Raw genomic sequence first — 23,971 nt, 5'->3', positions numbered from 1 at the left:
AACTGGTGAAGGAATTGGTGGTATCTTCCCTGGAAAGAAGACATTTGGGGGCTATATGTTTCTGTTGGTCACCATTACAACAACGCTTTCGTTCTACATATTGCCAACCCTGTCATTCCAAGTATTCAAGGCATCCACCCACTCACTACTGTGTGCTCAATATCGATGATCGGCAGACAGTAGTCCCTCTCCTTGTCCTTTGCGCTGGTCATAGTTAGGCTCAAAGCAATTGGTTGGAACTTATCTTGAATAAAATCCCTCCATTTTGGGGGCTTTCCCTGTATTTGTACAACAAGAAAATGGAAACACAAGTAATTATGCAAAAGGGTGACCATGAATACACACAGGTTCAAGTTACTTAGGAAGGAGCCCAGATGGCTTCTAACCGTCAGCTAACACCCATCCGGAAACTGTATCACCTCCCCATATCATTGAGGTGGTTTCCATGGAGCCTGGCAGTGCTGCTCGCGAAGGCTGACAGTTAGCACTATAAAGGAACTTTACAACTTCGTAATTTGTACTTCTCTGCTGACAGTAATATTAACAGCATTTCGAATTATGGCTATAAACTTGACAACAGCAGAGAAAACCCACAGAAGCCTCATTTTGGGAGATGAGGGAGGCTGGGGGCAGGTAACAACAGGATGATTTCCCAGGCCAGGGCAAGAGGTGTTCAGAAAGCAGGGGCACACTGTCATCCGGAGGTGAGCAACAGGCGGATCCACGGCAGGACTCACAGAGGGCAGGGAGCTCAGCCCAGCCCCACAGAGAGAGGGTCTGGGTGGGCAGGGGTCGCAAACAGATCAATATCAGAGACAGGTGTTGCAGAGGGAGGACGGGAGCTAGAGAATAGTAAGAACTGGATGGGGAAGTCCCAGTCTTTGCTTTCAGGTGAAGATCCTCATCCTCAGGAAACAGAGGAAACTGGGCTGACGGCACAGCAGGGAGGAAGGGGAGACAAAGCCCACCAGGCAGGGTGAAGAGGGCAAGCACTGAGCTGGCCCAATCTGGGTTTACATTTCCACTCTCCACTCGGTAGCTGTGCAGCTCCGGGTGTGCTTTTTGAGTTTTCTGTGCTTCAGTGTCTCTGCTTGTAAAAGGAAAGTGTTATACCCAAGGCCCAGGTCACACGATTCTCGGCATCTACAAGTAAACCTGAAGCTCGTACTCCATTCTCCTAATCTAAAGACAGGAGAACTGGGACTCAGAGCAGGAAGAGATCACCCCAAGCCTACACGGCAGCAAGTTACTATCTCTACCATCGGTACTCCTATTATCATTCGTTCATTCATTCATTCAGCCAGTTGACCAGCAAGCACTCAGAGTTAAAGGTCAAAATGCAGTGTGCGTCTTTAGGGTGGAGGAGATAAAACGCAGCAGACAGTGAGTCTTGCTTTCTGTTCCCCAAACCCTCTGACTGAGGCTTGTTTGACTTCTGAATCTTAGCAAAGCTAGGTGCAGCAAACCAGAACAGGAAAGTTCCTAGGCTTCTTTAGATGCCAACCAATAGGTCAGACCTTTCTGCTTCCTAGCCTTCTGCCCACCTATAAAGTGAAGCCTCCCCAGGAAGCACAAAACTAAGGCAGTGCCCCCCCCCCATCACGACACCCCCACCCCAACAAGTCCTCGGAACAGCACAGATCACGTACCCCTGTGACCTGCTGGCGAGTCAAGTGGACCAGAGATGCTGGGTAAGGCCTGCTTCTATGTCACTCCTCATTCAGCTTTGTTCACTAAGAGCCGACCCAACGTCAGGCCAGAAGTGAAATGGTTTAAACCAAGGCCACACAGCTTTACAAAGGGAGCAAGGGGCTAAAGGCCATACTGGAGATGGGGTCTTCACTCCCAGTCCAGCATTCTTTTCACCGGTCATCAAGAGAAGCCTTCCTTGACTGGGCACACCAAGAAAATCACTTCCATCACTGTGACTTTATTACTGTGCAGAAAATCTATTGTGAATTTGTCCAAAGTCCAGACCTTTCTCCAGGACTTCAAATCCACACAGCCATCTGTCTCCCAAATTTCTCCATTTGGATGTCACATGAGCCTCTCATACTCAACATATCACACAGGGAGATCAAAACTTGCCCCTCTCCAAAGTCCCTACTGCTCCAGGCCTTCCTATGTACCATAGTGTCCAAATCAAGATGCCCAGGCGTCTTCCTTTATTTTCCCTCCACCTATATTCAAATACTCAGCAACAACACTCAATCATACCTGTTACATATTGCAACACGTCCTTAAGACAGAACTGCTTGACCTTTGGATTCATCTGAGACCCCACATTTCTGAGAGAGGTGTAAAACCACTGTGAAGGACTTGCAGAAGAAAACCAGAAAGGCAGTTTTGCAAATTTACCCAACTTCACACAAGAGGGCCACTGGAAGGGTGCAGTGACCCCAACAGCGTGTACGGAACCAGAAACAACTGTCAGAGCAGATGCACTTGCCCATGTCAGCGGATCTCCAGCACCAGAAAGGAAATGCCTGGAAGAGTATGTGGGGCTTGCCCACACCAGCTCACAAAAGGACTGGCCTCCTACGACCTGCCTGCCCTTCTCCTCTCCCTCCTCCTGCCCAGCCTTGAGCAGTGAACAGCTACTAGTAGGCATATGGGGAAAGGCTGGCAGCCACGTCAGGGAATCAGAAGGAACCAGCCTGACTCTAACCCCCTTCATCGCCATAAACAGCCTCATGATGCTAAATGGGATAGCCAAGCTAGGATGAGGAGGGCTTTTACTTTGAAGAGGTTTGATTGGATCAAACATAGTCATTGCTGAGCTGAGACTGCCTGTGACTAGGATTAATTAAAGAACTTTTAATTTCCTGGGATTGATTGGAAACTCATGGGGCCTGCCAGAGCTTTCATATCCCCAGGTCTATAATCTATATCCATTTATCTGTAAGGCCAATGGGGGACAAAAAGTAAAGTTGCTTCATAATTACACCTGTGACTACTGCTTGTTCAATGTTCCTGTTCCGTATTTCACAAGGCTTTCTCCGTCTCCTCCTGATCAGGCTCTGCCTAGATTTCCTGATCACCTGCTGCTCCTGGCCTCGTGCCAGCTATCCTCCAAAATCCCGGACAAAACCTCCTCTCTCTGGCATCTGGGCTCTCTCCTGTGCTTCTCCCTGCGCCAGCAAGGCTACTCCGTCTTCCTCTTCCTTCCCACATCGGCTTCACCACCGAGGTCTTACCTCAGTTTCTCTCCCTCCAGAAAGCTCTTCTCACTGTCCTCTTGCCGCCCTCTCTGGGTTAGCTGACTCCCATGGGTTTCCTCCACCAGCAGAGCTCCCCTGTGCTGGAGCATTCTCTGCTCTGTGACACTGGGTCTCTGTCCCTTTCTCCCTCCCTTCAAAAAGGTCTTTGTCCTGAGGGCAGGAGCTCTTCATCTGTCCCTTTCTAGTGCCCAGTGAGTTGTGTTGAGTGGTTGAGTAAACCAATGATGGCTTCAGTGTCTCGTGTATGCACCAGAGGACCCCACTGGAAGCCCTATAGCAAGGTCTGAATTGAGACCAATCAACTGGCTGAAGTTGAAACCTCAACATCTTCTCTTGGCCATTTCAGCCATTCCATTCCATTCTCCTAGAGCCAGCAATTCTGATTTTAATGTGTCCCCCACTCCAGACCTGGGTGGGAAGCAGTTTTATCATGACTCAGGTCCCTGTTTGTGATATTTTTGTCATCCACTGTGTCTTAGAGCTGCTTCCCCTGGGCCTCTAACTAGAGCATAAACAAAGGCCAGTGGAGCTCTGGGTTACAATATGATTCCAGTTCAGCCTTTCTCTCTCTCTTTAAAAATCCCTTGAACAGAGAATATTTATCACTTGGCAGGCCAGTAAAATGTAAATAGGATTTGCTGAAGAATGGTCCAAAATTCTCTGGGATTTATCATTTCACAACAACAAAAACAACAATGACAGGAAGGAAAGGCAAGGGAACTAAGCCTCAATGGCACCAACTCTATGCCTTGGAGATTCATACGCACTCTCTGCACTCTCCCATGTAACCCTCATAGCAACCCTGTGAACAAAATAACTACCATCCTTACTCGACAGATAAAGAAACTGAAGTTCATGGTGGTTAGAGAACTGGGTAGGACTCTCCTGAGAATGACATAAAGCAGAACTTACACTCAGTAAGCAGTGTGACACACAGCTGTGTTCTTCCTACAGCATAGGAAGGCAATAGAGGCCCAGGGGCCGCCAGCCGGGGCAGACTCCTCTGAGGGTGGCCCTCTCTTAACTTCTGTTGAAAGCCATGGGCCTTCCTCCAGAAAATGAGCTCTTGTAACTTGTTCTTTGCACACATTTTAGACAGTAAATGGACTTTTCCCAAAGCTCACCCACAGACCTCTCAATTAGCAATCTGTATTTCACTGATGTAGTAGAGCAGAGAAGGCACAGAACAACCAGGAGGATGAAGTGACCGCTAGCTTAGCCTGATCAGCTGTCCAGAACAGAGTTGATTTTTTTTTCCCAATTAGATTAGAAACTCCTATGATCTGGAACCAGTGAATCTTAAGATTCCTCCAATAACAGAATTAAGGATTCTTGATATCCTAAATTCATCTAGGCATGGAATTAACCATATAATTAGATTTCAGAATCAGAAAAACTTAGAATGTCAGAGCTGGAAGGGATCAGTCATGTCCACACATAATTGCACTCCACAATAACTCTGACAGGTAGTGAAGTGCCAGAAACAGAGGCTGAAGAGTTGCAAAGCCTAGCTGGAGGCCTCTCAGTCGAAGTGATGGAGTCGGGATTCAAACCCTTGATGCTGGCTTCAGAACCAGGCCATCAGATTAAAGTCTGAGCCAACAGAAGGAAAGCCATGCAGTCTGAGAAAAATGGGGACAAGAATGTTTGTAGGGAACCTACCAGATGCCAGGAAGCACCAGGGGGCTGCGGATAGAGGGCACCGTTTCTCACTCCCCATCACCCTACAAAGTGTGTGTGTTAAGTTTGTTTTACAAATGGGAAAACAGGCTCAGGGTGTGAGGTAGCCAGCCCCAGATCACACAGCTAGGTGAGCATCAGTGATTGTGTCCGTTGCTTTATTTCCCTGGTGTAGTGGAGAAGGGAAATCAGAGAACAAGACCCAGGTCATGTTCAGCTGATGCTTCTCCAGGGAGAACAACGGAACTGACAGACACACACTCTCTAGTCCACAGGGAGACAGACCCTACTGTGGACCTGGGTGAGACAGCACTCAGGATCCTCCAGCTCTCCCAGCCCTTTCCTGGCCTTATACCCACTCTGTATCCTGTGGCAAACCTGGCCCCTACTAGGAAGGGGGCACCCTGGATAACAGACGTGAGAACCCCCATCACGGGAACTGCACACACCTTCACTGTGTGAACTAGTTGGCATTCATCCTGTGGCTAAGGCCCTCAACCATGGTGCCCCCACCAATGCCCTTTGTCCCAGGAACCCCACCAACACAGCCAGCGGCCTCTTGTTCTAATGGTCAAATCTTCTTCAACATAAATGAAAGTTTCCAATGTGGGAACCAACAGTAACTCACCATTTAGTTTTTACTATGCACTCAAACACATTATTTCCTTTAGTCTTATCCCAACTCAGTGGCATTAGGTATGATTAAGTCTTATTACAGATCAAGAAACTGAGGCCCGGTGAGGCTGTGCAAGTCACCCAAGGTGGCACATTTTGCAGGGGACTGGGCCAGGAGTAAAACTCAGATATGTCTGGACCTGCAGTCTGTTCTCTGTGCATTTCATCGTGCTTCTCCATGATGATCTCTGAGTCCCATAGCGAAGATTAGGTAAGTGTGACAGTCCTTGGCCGCGTTGTGAAGGAGAGGAAGCAGAGGCTGGAGGACTCACTGAAGGGCGCTCCCTGGGATGATGCTGGCGCTCTCATCAGTATCCTGGTCTCCTGACTCTCAGTCTAGAGGACACTTTCTCCCAGCCCATATTGCTGTTCCCATCAGACCATGTAATTTCTTTTTCTGATTGGGACACGGAGCCAGCAGCCAACAAAGATCACAGTCTGTCTGCCTGAAGTCCCCCTGTGCTATGAGAGGTGTTGTTTTTTTTTTTTTATGTATTTCAAACAGGAACCAGGTTAAATCACCCTGTGTGCATTAACTTGGCCTGAGTTTCCCTGGTCCAGTTCCAGTTTCCTCTTCTCATCCTCTGGGTGACAGAACAAGGCAGGCTGCCTCCAACCGCACCATGGCCTGCTCAGCTGGTGCACGACCTCCTAACTCACCCTTCTCCCCCACCAATCATTAGCTCCTGTTCCTCTCTGCCACCCCATCCATTCAACTGTCATGTTTTCTTAGCTCCACATCCTAAATATCTCACGGCATCCTAGCCTAGGCCTGAACAATGTCCCACCTGGATGGCCATCTCAGCCTCCTAACACTTGAGCCTGTCTTCAGTCTTGGCCCCCTCCAATCTCTCCTTTCCTCTGCTGTCAGAGTGACTTTTCACTCCTACTTAAAATTCTCCTTTAGCTCTTTTTTATTGCCTTCATATTCAGGCTCAAATTCCTCACAGACTGCATTTCATACTTATACCTTGGATACAAAGTCCTGGACCACTTACAGCTCCTATACAACGTCCTTCCCCACCCTGATCCGGTGTTCCCGGTGTTCCCCCTCCAGCAACACATCACACATCCCAGACCAGCCTGACCAGCTTCTACTCAGTCTTAAAAATCCAGCTTAGATGTGTCTGCCACTGGGAAGCCTTCCCTGGATGCCAGGACTCTCTGAGATGTCCCCTGCATCCATGCAAAGACATTTTGTTTACTGTCACCTTGCTGGTACCTAGAAGTTTACCTGATCTATGGCAGGCACTCAATAGATGTTTGCTAAATGAGGGTACCCCGCAGCCTTTTGGAATTCCTCCACTGCAGAGCTTACCATACATGCTATTATCATCGTTTCTTTTCTTTTCTGTCTTCCCAGGCAGATTGAAAGCTCTGAGTCAGGATCCATACTTTCTTGTTCAGTTTTTTACCGTGGTGTATTGTATGAGCTTTGGCATGTCCTAATGATGTGTTTGCTCCTGATGAATAGGATTGAATTGTTAGGGGCATAAACCTTGGGCCCGGGCTAAGGCAGGAGCACTCTCCTAAGAAACATATCTACTTCTAGCAAAAAAAAAAAAAAAAAAAGCAAGTCAGAGGCACTAAGAGAAAACAGGAGAACCCACTGAACTGGGCATCAGATAACAATGGCCAACGCTGACCTCTTCTGGAGGGGCCCATGTGCGTCTCATCGTGAACAGGGCTGCAGAATGCCCTCTGGTGCACAAGCTCAAACTCTCCTTCAGGCAACTCCCTCCACCTCCTCTGCCACTGTGTTGTGGGAGAGAAAAGCAGCTTCAACGGGAAATGAGACTCACGTGCATATGGCTGGAGTTGGGGGATCCTGGAATAGTCATGGGGCACACATCCCCAAACGTGGGGGAGGGAGGGCAGTGTGGCACACAAGAGGTGGACAGGACTTTGGAAACCACAGATCCTTTGCCTCAGGGCAGAGCCTGCTTCCTTGACCTTGCTGAGCCGGTTGGATATTCAAGCAGATTTCAAGGTGACACTCTCAGTCTTGGAGATGTAGGGAAGGGACTCGCAGCTCCTGTCCTCTCTCCTGTGTTCTGCAGGGCCTGGGGTACTGCTCCACGGCCCTGCCTGCTTCCTTCTAGCCCCTCCCTCTGGGGCACTGTCCTTCCTCCCATGTTCCCAGCAAGGGAATTGGGCCTCTAGATTGCAATTTGTTGGGTGGATGAATCCTAAGTAATGATGTGACCAGAAAAGATTTTTTTTTCCCACAGAGAGTGTAGTAGAAACCCCATGACATTCACCAAGCGTTGACAAAAGCCTAAAAAGAACACTTGCAGGGGCCAGTACTGTGGTGTAAGGGGTTAAGCCACCATCCAACCATCCCAGATGGACACCAGTTCCTGTCCTGGCTGCACCACTTCTGATCCAGCTCCCTGCTAATGTATCTGGGAAAACAGTGGAGCAAGCAGCTCCTGGCTTCTGGCATTGGCCTGGCTAGGCCTGGCCTTTGCAGCCATTTGATCCCCCCCCCCCAACTTTGCCAATCAAATAAATAAATAAATCTTTTAGAAAAGCACTTGCATTTCCAGGGAGAGAACACTTACATACATAGCTGGCCCTCTGTGTCTGTGGGTTCCAAATCTGCAGGTTCTGTATCCAAGGATTCAGTCAACCACAGAGAGGGATTTTTTTCCATTACACTGAATATGTACAGACTTCTTTTTGTTGTCAATGCTCACTAAACAGTTTGCTTAGCATTTACATTGCATTAGGTATTATAAATAATCTAGAGATTATGGGAAGTACACAGGAGAATGTAGTTTATATGCAAATACCACATCATTTGATAGAAGGGTCTTGAACATTTGCAGACTTTGGTATCCCCAGGGTTCCTGGAACCAGTTCCCCACTGGTACTGAGGGATATGGAGTTCATTCCACCCTTTTCCTTCCTCCTCCCTCCACTGTAATTCTTTCTCTGAGAAAAAGTGTTAGGAAAGGAGAAATGGGTCAACCCAAAGACAAAAGGACAAAGGAGAGCAGAATCTGTCTCAGCCCTGACCCTGTGTCTTTAAAATTAAAATAACACTCAGGAAGATGGAATTTCCAGATAATCCCTAAGAAGATCAAGCAAATGAGAAAGCAACCTCTAATTTCATCATGGAGAGCTTAGGAGGTTCCACAGAAATGTTATGAGAAAACCAAGAGAAAAAAATTTGTCAAAGGAAATACAATGTCAGAGAGACAGCTGCACAGAGGGTGAGCAAGGAAAGACAAGGGAGAGGAGAGGAGAGGAGAAGAGAGGAGAGGAGAGAAGGGCGAGAGAGGAGGAGAGGAGAGGAGGGGGAGGGGAGGAGAGGCAAGGAGAAGGGAAGGGGAGGGGAGAGGAGAGGAGGGGGGAGGAGAGAGGAGAGGATGGGAGGGGAGAGGAGAGAAGGGGAGTGGAGAGGAAAGGAGAGGAGGAGAGAAGAGGAGAAGAGAGAAAGGGAGAGGAGGGGAAAGGAGAGGAGGGGTTGGGAGAGGTGAGGAGGGGAGAGGAGGGAAGGGAAGGGAAGAGGAGGGAAAAGGAGGGGAGGGCAGGAACAGGAGCAAAGATGGGAAGGAGGGAATGAAGGGGAAACAAGAAGTAGGGAGTGGAAAACAGGACAGGCTTTGGGGGAGAGAGGAGAAGAGAGGGGACAGGGGAGAAAAAGATGAGTCAAAGGAAAAATAGTGAATATGAGGAAGGGAAAGTGAGCTGGCAGGAGCACACGAAGACAGAGGAGGAAAAGAGGAAAGAAGATTTTGCATGTTCAGGATTACAGGAGGAGTCACGACATCAAACCACTCCTCAGCAGTGCTGCGCGAGGTCCCCCAGCCTACACACTGAACACGCCTTAGATGGCAGAAGACTCGCTGCCCAGGGAGGGGAGAGAGGAAGGTGAGAGAGCTGCAAGCCACGGCAAGCCATGGGTCCAGGGGTGCGAGGGAGACTTGGGGTGTGGTGGAGGGAGGGTGTGTGTGTTCATACAGAAGTCGGAAGTGGTAGCAAAGAGGACAGTCCTGTGACATCACCAGCAGAACCAGCCACCTCCATCCTCCCCGCCAGAGTTTGGGCTCTTACCTGAGCTGGAGACTGAACTCCTGACCTGACTCATATATCCTGCCAGACTTGGTACTCCTGGCCAGATGAGGGCTGGCCCAGGGATGGGTAGGGACTCTCGCCAAGGATACAGGCTTCTTCAGTGTACGGCACAGCAGCGGTGGTACCCCCGATGATGTAGCTGTAGAAGGAGACTTCTAGCGTATAGCAGTAGGAAGTGTGGTCCAGGAGTCCCCCAAGGAAGCGGCGGCCAGTTCCTGCTTTCATGGCATCCCGGTTAAAGGATGTGCTGGACTGTGAAAGCCAAGTAGACGAGAGAATCTGGGCTCAGTGCCTGACTGCTCTTGGAGCCTGAGCAACCTACACAACACCTCAGGGGCTCGGCCTCCTCATCTGAAAAGTGGGGTTTTCACCTACGTCACAGGACCCAGATGAAGATTGAATAAACACATGTAATTGAACGAAAGCATCCTGCAGAGTGCTTGAGGCACAGTAATTGCCGTTTAATAAATATTAGTGGGGGGCCAGCGCTGTGGCACAGCGGGTTAAAGCCCTGGCCTGAAGCACCGGCATCCCATATGGGCGCCGGTTCAAGACCCGGCTGTTCCACTTCCCATCCATCTCTCTGCTATGGCCCAGGACAGCAGTAGAAGATGGCCCAAGTCCTTGGGCCCCTGCACCCACGTGGGAGACCCGGAAGAAGCTCCTGGCTCCTGGCTTCGGATCGGTGCAGTTCCAGTCGATTGGGGGAGTGAACCATCGGATGGAAGACCTCTCTCTCTGCCTCTCCTCTCTCTGTGTAACTCTTACTTTCAAGTAAAATAAATAAATCTTAAAAAAAATAAATATTAGTGGAAGTTGGAGTGGGGACAGACAGGCAGGAAAAAGTAGGAAGCAACTATATTAGGAAGATAATTAGAACTGAAATTTGGGCAGCGCTTTCAACTTTATAACCTTGTTCTCTGAGTAGTATCTTGTTCAGACTTCAGAATAAATACCTCTTATTACCTCTCCATAGACCAGTAAGCAGAGGCTCGCAGATGTAGAGCAAGTAAGTGATTCATGGATTTGAACTGAGGATAAATGACTCCTGTCACCCCATCTCCCCTCTGCCAGGGAGAGCTCAGCTCGTGTCCGGCATTGCAAGGACGTGGGGGCCACTTTACTAGGGAGTTGGCAGCACCCATCACCATGGACACAGGAAGTAAAGTACAAGCAGGCCAGAGTCGCAAGTCCTCTACTCAAACTGTCTACCTACTGACTGCGGGAAGTTAGGCAAGTCACCTGATTTGTCACAGCCTCGGTTTTCCTCATCTGTAAAGTGGATGTAACAATCGCATCTCTTTCAGTCCACTGGAGGTTAGAAGTACGTTCAGGACTAACCCAAGGAAGTCTCAGTAAGCGAATAGACTTCGGTTTGAATGAGAGAATGGGGGTCATGTTCAGTAGGAGATAAGAAAAAAAGTAAAAGAGAGGAAAATAAAAACAAAAGAGACACAGAGAAAGAGTGAGAGGAACAGAAATGTCTGTATGTGCTCGTGTATTTATTTAGAAGCATAGGGAAACATCCGAAAAACATAGAACATCAGGTCTGAAAGGCCTTTGAAATCCATGTTGTGAAATCCAGCTCTCCCGTTTTAGAACTGGGCACTGAGGATCAGAGAAGGACAGCGATTGCAGGATACAGGAACTTGACTCCAGCCCTGAGCTCTTGAGGAGGGGGCAGTGCGCGAACATGACGAGAAAAGGCCAGAAGGAAGGCTCCCAGCCTGTCCCCCTTTGTAGGCCCTGGAAACCTCACCCTTTGAGGATCTCTGAGACCTATGAGCCAGATTTGCAGAGGGGACTGGGACTCAGGAAGCCTCAGACTGCTCTGAGATGACAGTGGTTTAAAAAGGTCAGGGCTGGCCATCCTCTGGATACCCCTATAGGAACAAGTATGGCTGCGTCTGTGTCACGGTTGCATGTGGGGAGCCACCTGCTTTGATTCTACCACTGGATTCTGGGTAGCCTTGAAGTAGATGCTCAACTTTCCTGGGCGGTGGGTGTCTCCTGGGCAGAAAGAGGAGCCTAGACAATGTCCCAGGTCCTTTCTTGGTCCGACATTCAAAGATTCAAAGTGCATCTTACTGAGCAGAGAAATTCATCATCTCCGTTAATGCCCAGGCCTGAAGCAATGGGCAGGTGAGTTTTCAGCTCATCAACTTCAAAAATCGCTGTGACCTTTGTGTTCTCTGCACTGGCCTCGTGGAAATAACAGGCCTCAGAGCTTCAGCAGCAGAACAGCAAAATGTGCTGGAATGCTCTCCCATGTCGCCATAACCACCCTCTGAGCCCCCTCCTTCTGCTTTTAGCTGTACGTTTCTCTACCGCCAACCCCACAGCTCCCCAGACCTCCTCACAAGCAAGGTGGGCTGGAACAGGAGCAGGCTCCGGGGCTTGTCAAAGTGCTCAGTGCCTCCAGAGCAACCCATGGCTGTCCTCCCAAATGACAAACGGTGCGGCAGGGTAGGGAATGATCAGCTAGCAATCACTGGCGAAGAACGGGAGTCCCAGAAAGAGCCATGGAGGCAGAGTGTGGTGGCTGCAGAACCCCTTCGGCAGACACGCTCTGCTCCAACTGGAAGAACTGGGGTGGACGGAAACAGACCTGGGCCAGGGTCTGGCGCATGGCAGGTGCTCGGAGCGTTTCCCCCTATGGTGAACACTGGACTCTCGTTCACTGGTGAATCCAACTCATCACACAGCCCCAGCACCACCCTTTCAAAGCTCTCCCGCCCTGACTGGGCAGAGCTGCTGAGGCCATGGGCTTAGCTTGTTTGCCTCTGTCTTTATCCTCCAAGCAAGCCCTGGCGCAGAGTGGGCGTTCTCACAAAGGTTAAACCGGAAAGACTTGTGCAAGAAGGAAGGGAGGGAGGGGGTGAGAGGGAGATGGGAGGGGGTGCCGATGGGGGTGGGGGCATTGAGGAGGCTGGGGCGGGCTGGGGGAGGGGGCTCTTGGCTTACGTAGGAGAAGTCCTCAGCATTCTGGCAGAGGAGCTTGGGAAAGATGGCCTGCCTCTGGAACAGCTCCTCATCCTCGAAGATGTTGCCGTACATGAAGCCATTCATCATGGTGGAGTGGGCGTGGATGTCAATGTAAAACTCCAGGCTTGTTTTCTGTTGAGAGAGGGGGCAACACAAGAGAAGCGTGGGGCTGGAGAACTCGCCTTCAAGGAACCAGACAACACGCATGTGTGTACACACGTGTGTGCGCGTGCACACACACACACACACCACCCATGGGTCAGCAGATTCAGCAGCCATCTGCAATGAGATGGAGGGTTTGAGGCAGGTGGAGACCAATCCCGCCCGCCTCACTTTGACACCACCTGCACTCTGGCCCTGAGAGGCCTGCCCGGACACCCTCTTTAGTCTTTTGTAGAAGCGAGGTTGGTGGGTCGGGTCGGGACCAGTTAACACATTCATGGCCAGACACGACTGGAATTCACTTCTCTGATTAATGAGAACTACCTTCCACGTAACCTAACTGTATTTACTTTGAGCCTGTTTGCAGGTTTGCTCCAGTCTGGTAATTTCTAGCTTGGGCCTGGAAATCCCCACTTTCGAGCCTCAGCTTTTTGACTGAAAAAATGGGTATTTCAGTTCCAACCCTGGAGAGTTGCAGTGGGAACCCAACAGCAATAATCACTGTCATTCACTGCACATGACCCACGCCGGTGCCGCTCTTTACAGATGAAGCCTTGGTCACATTTTTTTTTGTGGCTACTCCCCAGTAATATGCAAATATGATAGTATTTGAAAAAGATTGTGGAAACTGGAATTAATAGATATATTTATTTTTGTGCAAAAAAGATTTGAAAATCATGCACATATGAGATGTTCAAGTAGCTCATGGAAAATGTGGAACTCCAAGCACAGATTTTTCATAATATCCATTTCCTATGAATTTTTTGAAGACTCCTCCTATGCAAGAGGGTGGGCGCTTTGTAATCTGCAAAGCAGACACTGGCTATTCTGCCTCTGCTTACTGTTTGCACATTGCACACCTCCTGGCTTGTGGGGCAGCGTTATCTTAGAGTCTTCCCTGAAAGTAGGGGGCTATGGAGAGCCCAGTGCCTGTAAGCGAAGGATTCTGGGTAGCTGTGTGCACAGTGACTGAACAAATGATCCCTGAGAGATTGTCCCAGACACCATAATGGACCCCCGCAGGAAAGGGACATGTCCAAGCTTGTGGAACAACTGAGACTGACACCCAGCCTCCCGACTCAACTGGTCCTCACCAGTGACCAACGCTGGAGGCTGCCAAGGCAAATCCTGGCCCCCGTTCTATTCCCTTTTCCTAGCATGTAGTCCTGGGGAAAATGGAAAGTCCACATTTAGAGGGAATCTCCCTCCTTGGGACACTTTCAAACGAAGTTAAAACCAAATGAAATCCATGTTGCTTCTAGAATGTGGGCTTGATGACTGTCATTTCATTTGCCTCAGAGTTGGAGTGAAAAATTATGTCTTGCCGAGCTCCAGTTCTCTGGGTAGCATAAGCTGTCTTTTGAGAGATACAAGATGCACTGCTCTGTGTGATATTAAACTCATCATTTTCAGCTTTGGAGGTGGAATACACAATGATTCAACAGGAGCCCTATAAAAGTCATCTTTGCAATTTTATTTTCTTCAATTGTCTGTCTTTTCCTCTGAGCTTTTGATGAGCTGCCGAGGCAAGGAGGAGGTAGAGAGACGACTTAGGAAACGTGTGAGGAAAAACTGCGATTTATATCTCCGGATGTCAAAGTGAGAGAGGACGTTAGAAATGATTTTCTCTGAGCCTTCTCGGATAGCCTTAAGTGGGGAAGTTGCTGGCCGAGGGCTGGCCGGCAGGGTGGTGGAGGAGCAGATCCTTCAGTCTGGCTCTTCTGATAACCATTTGGGTGTGGCTTCCCCTGCCTATCCTGCCTCCTGGCAGCTAATGTGACTTTAACCACAGGTGAATACACATGATTCAAAAAATCAAAAGATCTGTATTATTTCACAGCAACGTATCTTGCTTCCGTTCCTGTCCCCAGTCACAAATTGGGCTCCCCAGGTTTTGCCATCAGGTTCACATGCACCCTTTTGGAGACTGTCCCCTAACATCCCCGCCCCCTGAAAAAGATAGTCCTCCTAACACACTACTCAGATCTGCCTTTTTCTCTGAATATCTCTTGAAGGTGAGCTACTCCATTCTTTTTCATAGCCATATATGAACCAACCTGTTCCCCATCGACAGCCACTGAAGATGTTTCCAATCTTCTCCTGGTACAAGTGATGTCTTAGTGATGGACTTTGCGCATACACCCTTTCACACATACACAATTCTATGTAGGACAAATTCCTGGAAGCAGAATGTTCGGCTACCATGGAGACTTGCAAATTTGATAAACACTGACAGAGCAGCTACAAGGGCCAGTATAGTCCTATCTAACTCCAACACCTTTCTCTATTATCTTGATAACATAGGTAGAATCAAACTATTTGCCATATTGACAGGTGAACAATAATATCTCAGATTAGTTTTCAACTGAATTTCTCTTACTCTAAATATATTTTTTATTATATGGTGAGTATCTTTTCATATGCTTAGAACGTACTTGTGGGGGGCAATTGTTAGGCTAGGAGTTAAGATGCCCACATTCCATCATATCTGAATACTTGGGTTTGATTCCCGCCTCTGACTCCTGACTCCAGCTTCTTGCCAAAGCAGACTCTGGGAGGCAGTGGTCATGGATCGAGTAATAAGTTTCTTGCATCCCCATGGGAGACCCTGATGCAGTTCTCGGCTCCCAGCTCCAGCCTGGCCCATCTCTGACTGCTGTGAGCACTTGGAGTGTGAACCAGTGGGTGCTCTCTCCCTCTATCTCTCTATCTGTCTCTCAAATAAATTACGTTATACATCTTAAATGTATACGATAAAATATTTATAAAAACTATTCGCATTTTTTCCTATGAATTATCTGTTCATTTCCTTAGCCCATTTCAAAACTTGGGTTACTGGGCTTTTAGAAGCTATGCATTAGAAACATTAGTCTTTATGTGTAGCATAAATATATTTTTGTCTCTTGTTTTTCATTACTTCTACCAGTACATTTCTCCATGCAAAAAAAAATTTTAATGCTAACTTTTTACACAGATTTATAAATATTTTCCTATGTGAGTTTTTGGTTGAATTCCTTCATTGTTTCTTCTATTTGATTGTTTCATTGTTTATTTTAAAAAATATTTCAATTCAGTTTCAATTTATATGGATGCACAATGTGAAATAAGTGTTAAACTTTATAATCCCTATTCTGTTTATTGAAATGTACATCTTTTCCCCACTGACTTGAAAAGACATATTTGCCCTATAAATTTCTGTATGTAGTTGGGTTTATTCTGGAGCTTTCTTTTTTAAAAGATATTTTTAGGGGCCAGCACTGTGGTATAGCAGGTAAGGCCACTGCCTGTAGTGCTGGCATCCCATATGGGCACTGGTTTGAGTCCGGGTTGCTCTACTTCTGATCCAGCTCTCTGCTATAGCCTGGGAAAGCAGTGGAAGACGGCCTAAGTCCTTAGGCCCCTGCACCTGCATGAAAGACCCAGAGGAAGCTCCTGGCTCCTGGCTTCGAATCAGTGCAGCTCCGGCCATTGTGGCCAACTGGGGGGTGAACCAGCTGATAGAAGACCTCTCTCTCTCTCTCTCTCTCTCTCTCTCTCTCTCTCTCTCTTTCTCTCTCTCTCTGCCTCTCCTCTCTCTGTGTAACTCTGGCTTTGAAGTAAAATAAATAAATCTTTAAAAAATATTTTTTATATTTATTTGAGAGGTAGAGTTATAGAGGAGAGATAAAAAGAGGTCTTCCATGTGCTGGTTCACTCCTGAAATGGCTGTAATGATCAGAGCCGGGCTGATCCAAAGCCAGGAGCCAGGAGCTTCCTTTGGGTCTCCCATGTGGGTTCAGGGACCCAAGCATTTGGGCCAGCTTCCACTGCTTTCCTAGGCCATAAGCAGAGACCTGGATCAGAAGAGGAGCAGCTGGAACATGAACTGGTGCCCATATGGGATGCCGGTGCCACAGTAGGAGGCTTAGCCGACCAAGCCACAGCACCGGCCCCTCTGGGGCTTTCTATTCTGTTCTAATAATTTGTTTACTCATGTGTCAGTACCAATGTGCTATAATTATGTCCATTTTTAAAAAAGAGAGACAGAGGAAGAGAGAGAGAGAGAGAGAGAGAGGTCTTCCATCCACTGATTCACTCCCCAAATGGCAGCAACAGCCAGCATTGGGTCGACCCAAAGCCAGGAGCCAGGAGCTTCTTCCAGGTCTCCCATGTGGGTGCAGGGGCCCAGGAACTTGGGCCATCTTCTACTGCTTTCCCAGGCCATAGCAGACAGCTGGATCAGAAGTGGAGTGGCTAAGACTCCAAATGGAGCCCATAGGGGATGTCAGCACTGCAGGTGGCAGCTTTAGCCACTTTGCCACAGCAGCGGCTCCAATTATATCCTGTTTATAACATATTTTAATATTTGTAGACCTTGTATCATCTCATCATGCTTTTTTCATGGAGCTTTCATGGATTTGCCTGCATATTCTTCTATCAGAGTTGATTGTCTAATCTCTTCCACCTCCCCAAATATACTATGAATAGTCTCAATATTTTTGTAATACATTCATAGTATATCCATAGATTAATCTAGAAAGAATTAACTTTTATGACTGTACCTTCTCATCTAAGAATATGTTTTGATTTCCCATTTTCTTCAAGTTTTCTTTAGAAGGGGAACAGAAATTTTCTAAAGCAGTTTAGTTTTTTTTTTTTTCAAATAGATCCTGAACATTTATTTTTTTAATATCCAGGCAGTTTATATTTTGTGTTGCTTCTGTAAATGTGATTTTTTTTTTGTCATTCAGGTTTCTAACTGGTAGTTCTTTTTAAAGATAAAGGCTTTTGTTTTCAACATATGAAATGTATGCCCAGGCATCACTGTTTTTATTTTCTATGATTTCTCACTTGGTTTTAATGGATTTTTATTGGTTTACCTATTTAACAAATAATTACAGAGCACCTACTGCATGTCAGTGTTCTAGACCCTGGGAGTATGTGTCAGAGGTTTCTCTGAGCACTTAGCTACATTGCCATGAACACAACAGAAGCTCTTGATCTCAAAGGGTTTACATTCTGCAGTGAGAGAAAGAAAATAAATCAATTCATAAATATACAAGATGTCAGGATGTCAGGAGGTATGGATGCCATGGAGACAGGCAGGGTGAGGGAACAGAAAGTGTCAGAGGCTTTAGAAGAGAGACACTTGAATGAAGCGGGAGAATTAGCATCAATGACATCAGCCAGAGGGTCTTCCAGGTAGAAAAGTCAAGGCACAAATCGCCTGCTCCGGGCAAGAATGAGGAACAGCAGAGAATTGACAGTGTTTTCCATACAATCTTATCACCTGCACATAACAATTCTGCCTACTATTTTTTGTTCTTTAAACTTTAGTTATTTATTTTCATTTTATTGGGGGGGGTGTTGGAGGAGAGAGAAGACAAAGAGAGACCTCCCATCACCTGGTTCACTTCCCTACTGACCATAACAGTCAGAGCTGGGCCAGGCTGAATCCAGGAGATGGACCCCAATCTCGGTTTCTCATGTGGATGGCAGGGACCCAGCAGTTTGAGCCTGCACCTGCTGCCTCCCAGGGTGTGCATTAGGAGGAAGCTGGATTGGAAGTGGAGGAGCCAGAAATCGACTCAGGCACTCTGATATAACATGTAAGTGTCCCAAGTGGAAACTTTAATCATTGTGCCAAAAGTCCACTCCTCTTTTTCTGTTTTTAAACATACGTGTGTGTGTGTGTGTGTGTGTGTGTGTGTGTGTGTGTGTCTAACTGCACTGGTTAGTACTTCTGACCAGAAACAATTTAAAGGACTGCTTGATTTCTAAGATCTCCCAGGATGAGATTTTAGGGACTGGAACTAGTATAGAAAACAGTCTGAGAGGGGTCTGAGTTTGAGGTCTTAATTCTTTTTCTTCTTTATCACACAGATTCAGCAGCTCGCTAACAAGGCCAAAAGACATGCAAACACAAGTTCCAACAGCATCCTGAGTAGGCTCTGTGCCTATACTGGCCTAGTGGACTTGTGTTGGCCCAGGTAGAATGAAGCATGAGATGCAGGAGCAAGGGCTCTGGTTCTCATTCTAACATCAGAAGAACCTCTGAGCAGGGGCAGTGTTGCCTAGGCTGGGAGAGCGCCAAGTGGATGAGACAGAGGACACAAGATTCCCTAAAATTTAAATGAATTCTTCTCCTCCTAATTTAAAACATTCCCCATTCTCCACATTTCTTGCTTGCAACTTGATGATAGTACTTGCTGCTGTATGCCTAATCTGACTGAGGAGTGTGTTTGCCCGTGAATTCCTTGAGATCAGGAGCCATGTCTGACCCGAGTCCCCATCCTCTCTTTCTTACTTGGTCAATGACGGTTGCTTCCTAACTTTTCTTCCTGTCTTCTTCAGAGTGATCTTTCCAGGTAACAAACCATGTCTTTCTTGGCTAAAACTGGTCTATTGTTCCACATCACTCACAGGACAGAGTGGAAGGCCCCTCGTTTGTTTTAAAAGGCTCTGTATGATCTGATCTCTCCATTTGCAGGCTGATAGTCTAGGATCCAGCTACACAGCACCATGTGGAGCTCCTCCAACCACTACCCTTGTGACTTTTGTCACTTTATTTACATACAAAGTCTCTTCTGCCCAAAATATACTTTATCTGGATCTCTAGTTAACCCTGATTCAACCTTAAAATTGAAGGCAGGCACCAATTAGATGCCCACTAAGCCTATTTCCTTTTCTTGGGCCATGGAAGACATTCCCATCTCCTTTGCCATTTGGCTGGGATAAGTGGGATGCAGGCAGTGGGGATATTTGCAATTTCTTTGCTTGGATATGAAATGGATACCCATCACCCACATTCTCTTTTTGCCCTTCTGCACAGAAGCCACCTGTAAAAATGATGGCTTCCTAAGAAGGAAGAAGCCTCTGTCCCGGGATCAGTAATTGGAGGAGATGGCTGGGGGCAGTTACCCAGCCTGTGTCAGTCTCTGCTGTGAGACAGAACTGAATGTTCAGTGTATGAAGCCACTGAGACGTGGGGATGGTCACAGCAGCCCGTGTTGTTCATCCTACTTGCACAAAATCTCAATCCAAGGCTTTATTTTATCCCTCAGGCCAGCTTAGCCTCCTGTGTGCTCTCCCAGTTTGAGGGACATACCTCGCTTCTCACCACACGGCATGGCCATTCTGTGTTTACTGCCATCTCCCTTCAGAACGTGAGCTCTTTGAGGGCACAGCTCACAGCCTGTTGACCTCTCCTAATGCACAGGCCCAGTACAAGGCATGGTGTGTGGAGGGTTGTCACCAAGGGCTCGATGAAGGAATGAAGGGGCAAACTAACCCATGAAAGGATGAGCACATTCTCGGATGAACAAATGCATCTCAAGTTTTCTCCAGCAGAAAAACATGATACTTTCCGTGGCCCCTCCAGAACAAGGGGTGTATCACTAATGTGGGGCCTTTAATTAGAACTTGGGAATGAAAATGGGGTGGTGGTGGTGGGGGTAATCTCTGCTCTTTCCTTCCCAGCTTGAGAACCTTAATTAAAACCCAGTGATGAAGGGCTGTCCCCTTGTCAGCAGCCAACAGCTCATCCTGCAATCAGGGGCCTAAAGAGTAAATTAAAATCAGTGCCAGTAAAATGAAAACTACCTTGGGGCATATTTGCAACATAATTTAGTGTGGAGTTTGCTTCCTGCCAGACACCAGGGAGGAAATGGGTTTTCTTTCTGCATTCAGAGCTGCATGGCCCAGGCGACATCTGAGTGCGGTGCTCCGAGAAGGTGCTGGATTCTTCACTCTCGGGCAGTCCTGCGGAGTCTGTCACACACTCAGTTCCCTGGAGGGAGAGCAATCCGGGCCCTCCAGTTCAGGGAGGGCAGAGGGCTCTGAGGGCAGCTTGGAGATGTGGAAGAAACCAAAGTGGGGCAAAGATCATGGCCAGCTGGGAAGGCTGGGCTGTACTGTCGTTTCTGTTCTGCACAGGAGGGAACTGGCAGACAGCTTAAGGAACTTGCCCTGCATCAGACAGCAAGAAGTGGCAGAGCGGAGATTGCAACCCGTGCTGCTGGCTACACGCTCCCGTGCCCTGATGCTGTGTCCTCTCAGGATCTTGCAATTACCTCATCACAGTGAGGCAGGCCCCGTGCAGGTCCTGTCTTCTCTGCGCTGAGGGACTGAGAGGCCTGGGGACTGCAGGCTGACCTTAGTCTTTCAAAAAGGCACTGACATTGGGGCCATCACTGCAGTGTAGCTGGTGAAGCCACTGTCTGCAGTCTGCAGTGCCGGCATCCCATATGGGCACTTGTTCAAGTCCTGGCTGTTCCACTTCTAATCCAGCTCTCTGCTGTGGCCTGGGAAAGCAGTAGAAGATGGCCCAAGTCCTTGGGCCCCTGCACCCACATGGGAGAACTGGAAGAAGCTCCTGGCTCCTGGCTTCAGATTGGGGCAGCTCAGGCCATTGCAGCCAACTGGGGAATGAACCATCAGATGGAAGACCTCTCCCCCACCCACCACCTCTCTCTGACTCTGCCTCTCTGTAACTCTGCCTTTCAAATAAATAAATCAATCAATTTTTTAAAAATAAAAAGGCACTGAGGTAGGTGTGAGTGCAGGAGCAAGAAGTGTTGGTGAACTGATAACTCCCTCCCACGGTCTGCCCCAGGGTGATGTTTCTCCCTGAGATTCAGGCAAAAAGTTTCAAATCTGTTCTTTCTGTTAGCAACTAAACTATCCCCCTGACTGCTTTTAAAGAAGTGAACAGTATTTGGAAGTTAGGGCCTATGACCTATGGCAAAATAGGAAAACTTTTCAAAACAATCGAAGATTTTTCCTCTAGTGACAACCAAGCAAATCAGGCAAATCGAGTAAGCAATGTAATATAAAACCGCGCCTGGCCTGGATCTCTGAAGTGGCATCGTTAACTCTTCCTTCCTCAGATGCATCCTGAGTGTGGCTGCACAGAATTTCCTGCCACAGAGGGATGTGACAAATCAAGGGGACAAAAGGAGCAACCATGTAGGAAACTGAGGCAGCTGGTGCAGGGAGCCACGGGGTGGCACAAGGCCCTCTCTTCATCTTGGGCCACGGCCTCCGGAACCGCCTGGGACTTCCCCAGCACCCTCATGTTCTGCTCTGGGCTTTTGTGTGCACCACTCCTTCCTGTGGCCTTGCCCATCCTTTTCCTTTCTCGCCCTGCCTGGTACACCGTGCTGGTCTTTCCCTGCCCAGGCAGATGGCCCCGTGACAGAGAGCCTTCCTTCACTCCCGTAGGCATAGCAGCTCCCTTTACTGGACTCTGGCAGATTTTTAAAATATTCTTGTGTGAAAACATCCATTCTTCATTTACTTGACACATATTTACTATACTGTGAACCTACTATGTGCTAGGTGCTGTTGTAGCATCCGGGGGTGAAGCAAGACAGATAAGGATCCTGCCCTGTAGCAGCTGACACTTGGGGCTGGGTAAAGTCATCGCCTGTGACACCGGCATCCCACATAGGCAAGGGTTCACGTCCCGGATGTTCTACTTCTGATCCAGCTCCCTGCTAATGGCCTCAGAAAAGCAGCAGAAGATGACCCAAGTGCTTGGGGCCCTGCTACCCTCATGGGAGACCTGGAGAAGAAGCTCCTGGCTCTTGGCTTCGACTTGGCCCAGCCTTGGCAGTTGTGGCCACCTGGAGAGTGAACCAGTGGATGGAAGCTCTCTCTCTCTGCCTCTCCCTGTATCTGTATAACTCTGACTTTCAAATAAATAAATGAATGAATCTTTAAAAAAAGGAGCTGACACTCTGGCATCATAAACAGTATGAACAGCAGTCAAGCCAGGCAATCGCATAGTGTAAAGCAGGCTAGCAATGCATCAGGATGAGCGATGGCAAGGTGCAGTCATCTGTTTTCATTACTGTAATGAAATACCTGAGGCTAGGTAACTTTGTAAAGAAGATTTTTTTTAGCTCACGGTTCTAACTGTTGAAGAGCATGGTGCTGGCATGGTGGATGTAAAAGCAAGACATCTCATCACCAGACAGGAAATCAGAGAGACTGTGGTCTCACAATTCCTCCTGAGGGCTCACCCATCACTGACCTAAGGATCTCCTAGTAGGAACCACCCCTTAAATGTTCCATATCACTTCCCATCACCATCACCTAGGAGGTGAAGCTTGCATACAGAAATCCTTGAGGACAAACTCAAACTATGTTCAAACCCTAATGGACGGTGAATAACAGAGTGGGTAGAGGTAAGGTCTGCTTTAGATGGTGTGACCAGGGAAGGTCCCTGTTGACAAGCATCAGTCTCTCAAAGAAGGCAGAAAGAGAATGATGCACGAAAAAAGGCCTTGAGTTAAGGACAAGTGTGGCATTTTTCAAAGAGCAGGGGGAAGGCCAGCAGCTCCACTGTGCTGAACACTGCAGTGAGCCCAGAGAGGTTTTTCAGGGCCTTGCAGTTCAGGGTCAGAGTGTAGAGTTTATCCTGTGTACAGTGTGGAAAGTGATTTGATCAGGGGGACACTGATACCTTGCCTATCATGTAGTGGGACATCAGGGAGGACAGTTGAGATGGTTCTCCCAAGAGATCCTAGTAGCTTGAATTAGAGCAGCAGTGACAGAGATGAAAAGAAGATATAGCTGATAAATATTTTAACCATACCTCCATGGAACCTGAACTTAGATAACATGTGGGAAGAATCCAAGAAGAATCAAAGGTTTTTGATTTTAGCAACTGAGTAGGTAGTGGTGTCATGTACAAGAAAGGAGAGGGCTGGGATGGAGCCCCATGGGGGTGATGGTAAAGAAACTGAGAGTTCTGATATGAGACTCTGCAGTTGGAAATGACTATTGGATACTGGACTGTAAGTGTCAAGCAGGCAGTTAAAGAATTTATGAAAGTAGACTCCTTGAGAGAGGACCAGACTGGGGATATGAATGTATTATTCACATATACCTACTATTTAACACTGTTGGGACAGAGTTGAACCATGAAGAGGTCCTGGGTTTGAGCCTAGAACCCTTTCAAATTGAGAGTTTGGGTAGAGGAATAAGCAAAAGAGACTAGAGTGGCCCAAGAACTATGAGGAAAATAAGAGCATGGTTTCATGGAAACAAAGGGCCAAAAACCCACCAGATTTCAAGAAGTAGGCTGTACTGTCTGCAAACCACCCGAGGGCCAGAGCCATGCCTGTGTGGCTCCCCTGTGCATCAAGACAATGCAGCTCAGAACTAGAAACACAGAGGGC

At 47.8% G+C, this 23,971-nt stretch overlaps 1 protein-coding gene across 2 annotated transcripts in view; it reads right to left on the bottom strand.

Moving 5' to 3' along the window:
- LOC100353437 (AGBL carboxypeptidase 4) overlaps positions 1–23,971 on the bottom strand; it is a 1,500,799-nt gene that overhangs the window by 47,541 nt on the left and 1,429,287 nt on the right. For both annotated transcript variants that reach the window (XM_089300715.1, XM_089300716.1), the window contains exons 10-11: positions 12,624–12,776; positions 9,749–9,911 (exon numbers count right to left, since the gene is read on the bottom strand). In XM_089300715.1, the coding sequence (XP_089156841.1) occupies positions 9,749–9,911; positions 12,624–12,776 (316 nt within the window). The remainder of the gene's footprint in view (positions 1–9,748; positions 9,912–12,623; positions 12,777–23,971) is intronic.

Source organism: Oryctolagus cuniculus, chromosome 7 (assembly GCF_051225735.1).
Source record: "Oryctolagus cuniculus isolate XC-2025 breed Fujian yellow rabbit chromosome 7, ASM5122573v1, whole genome shotgun sequence".
NCBI classification, from domain to species: Eukaryota; Metazoa; Chordata; class Mammalia; order Lagomorpha; family Leporidae; genus Oryctolagus; species Oryctolagus cuniculus.
This window is presented reverse-complemented; position numbering and strand designations above follow the sequence as displayed.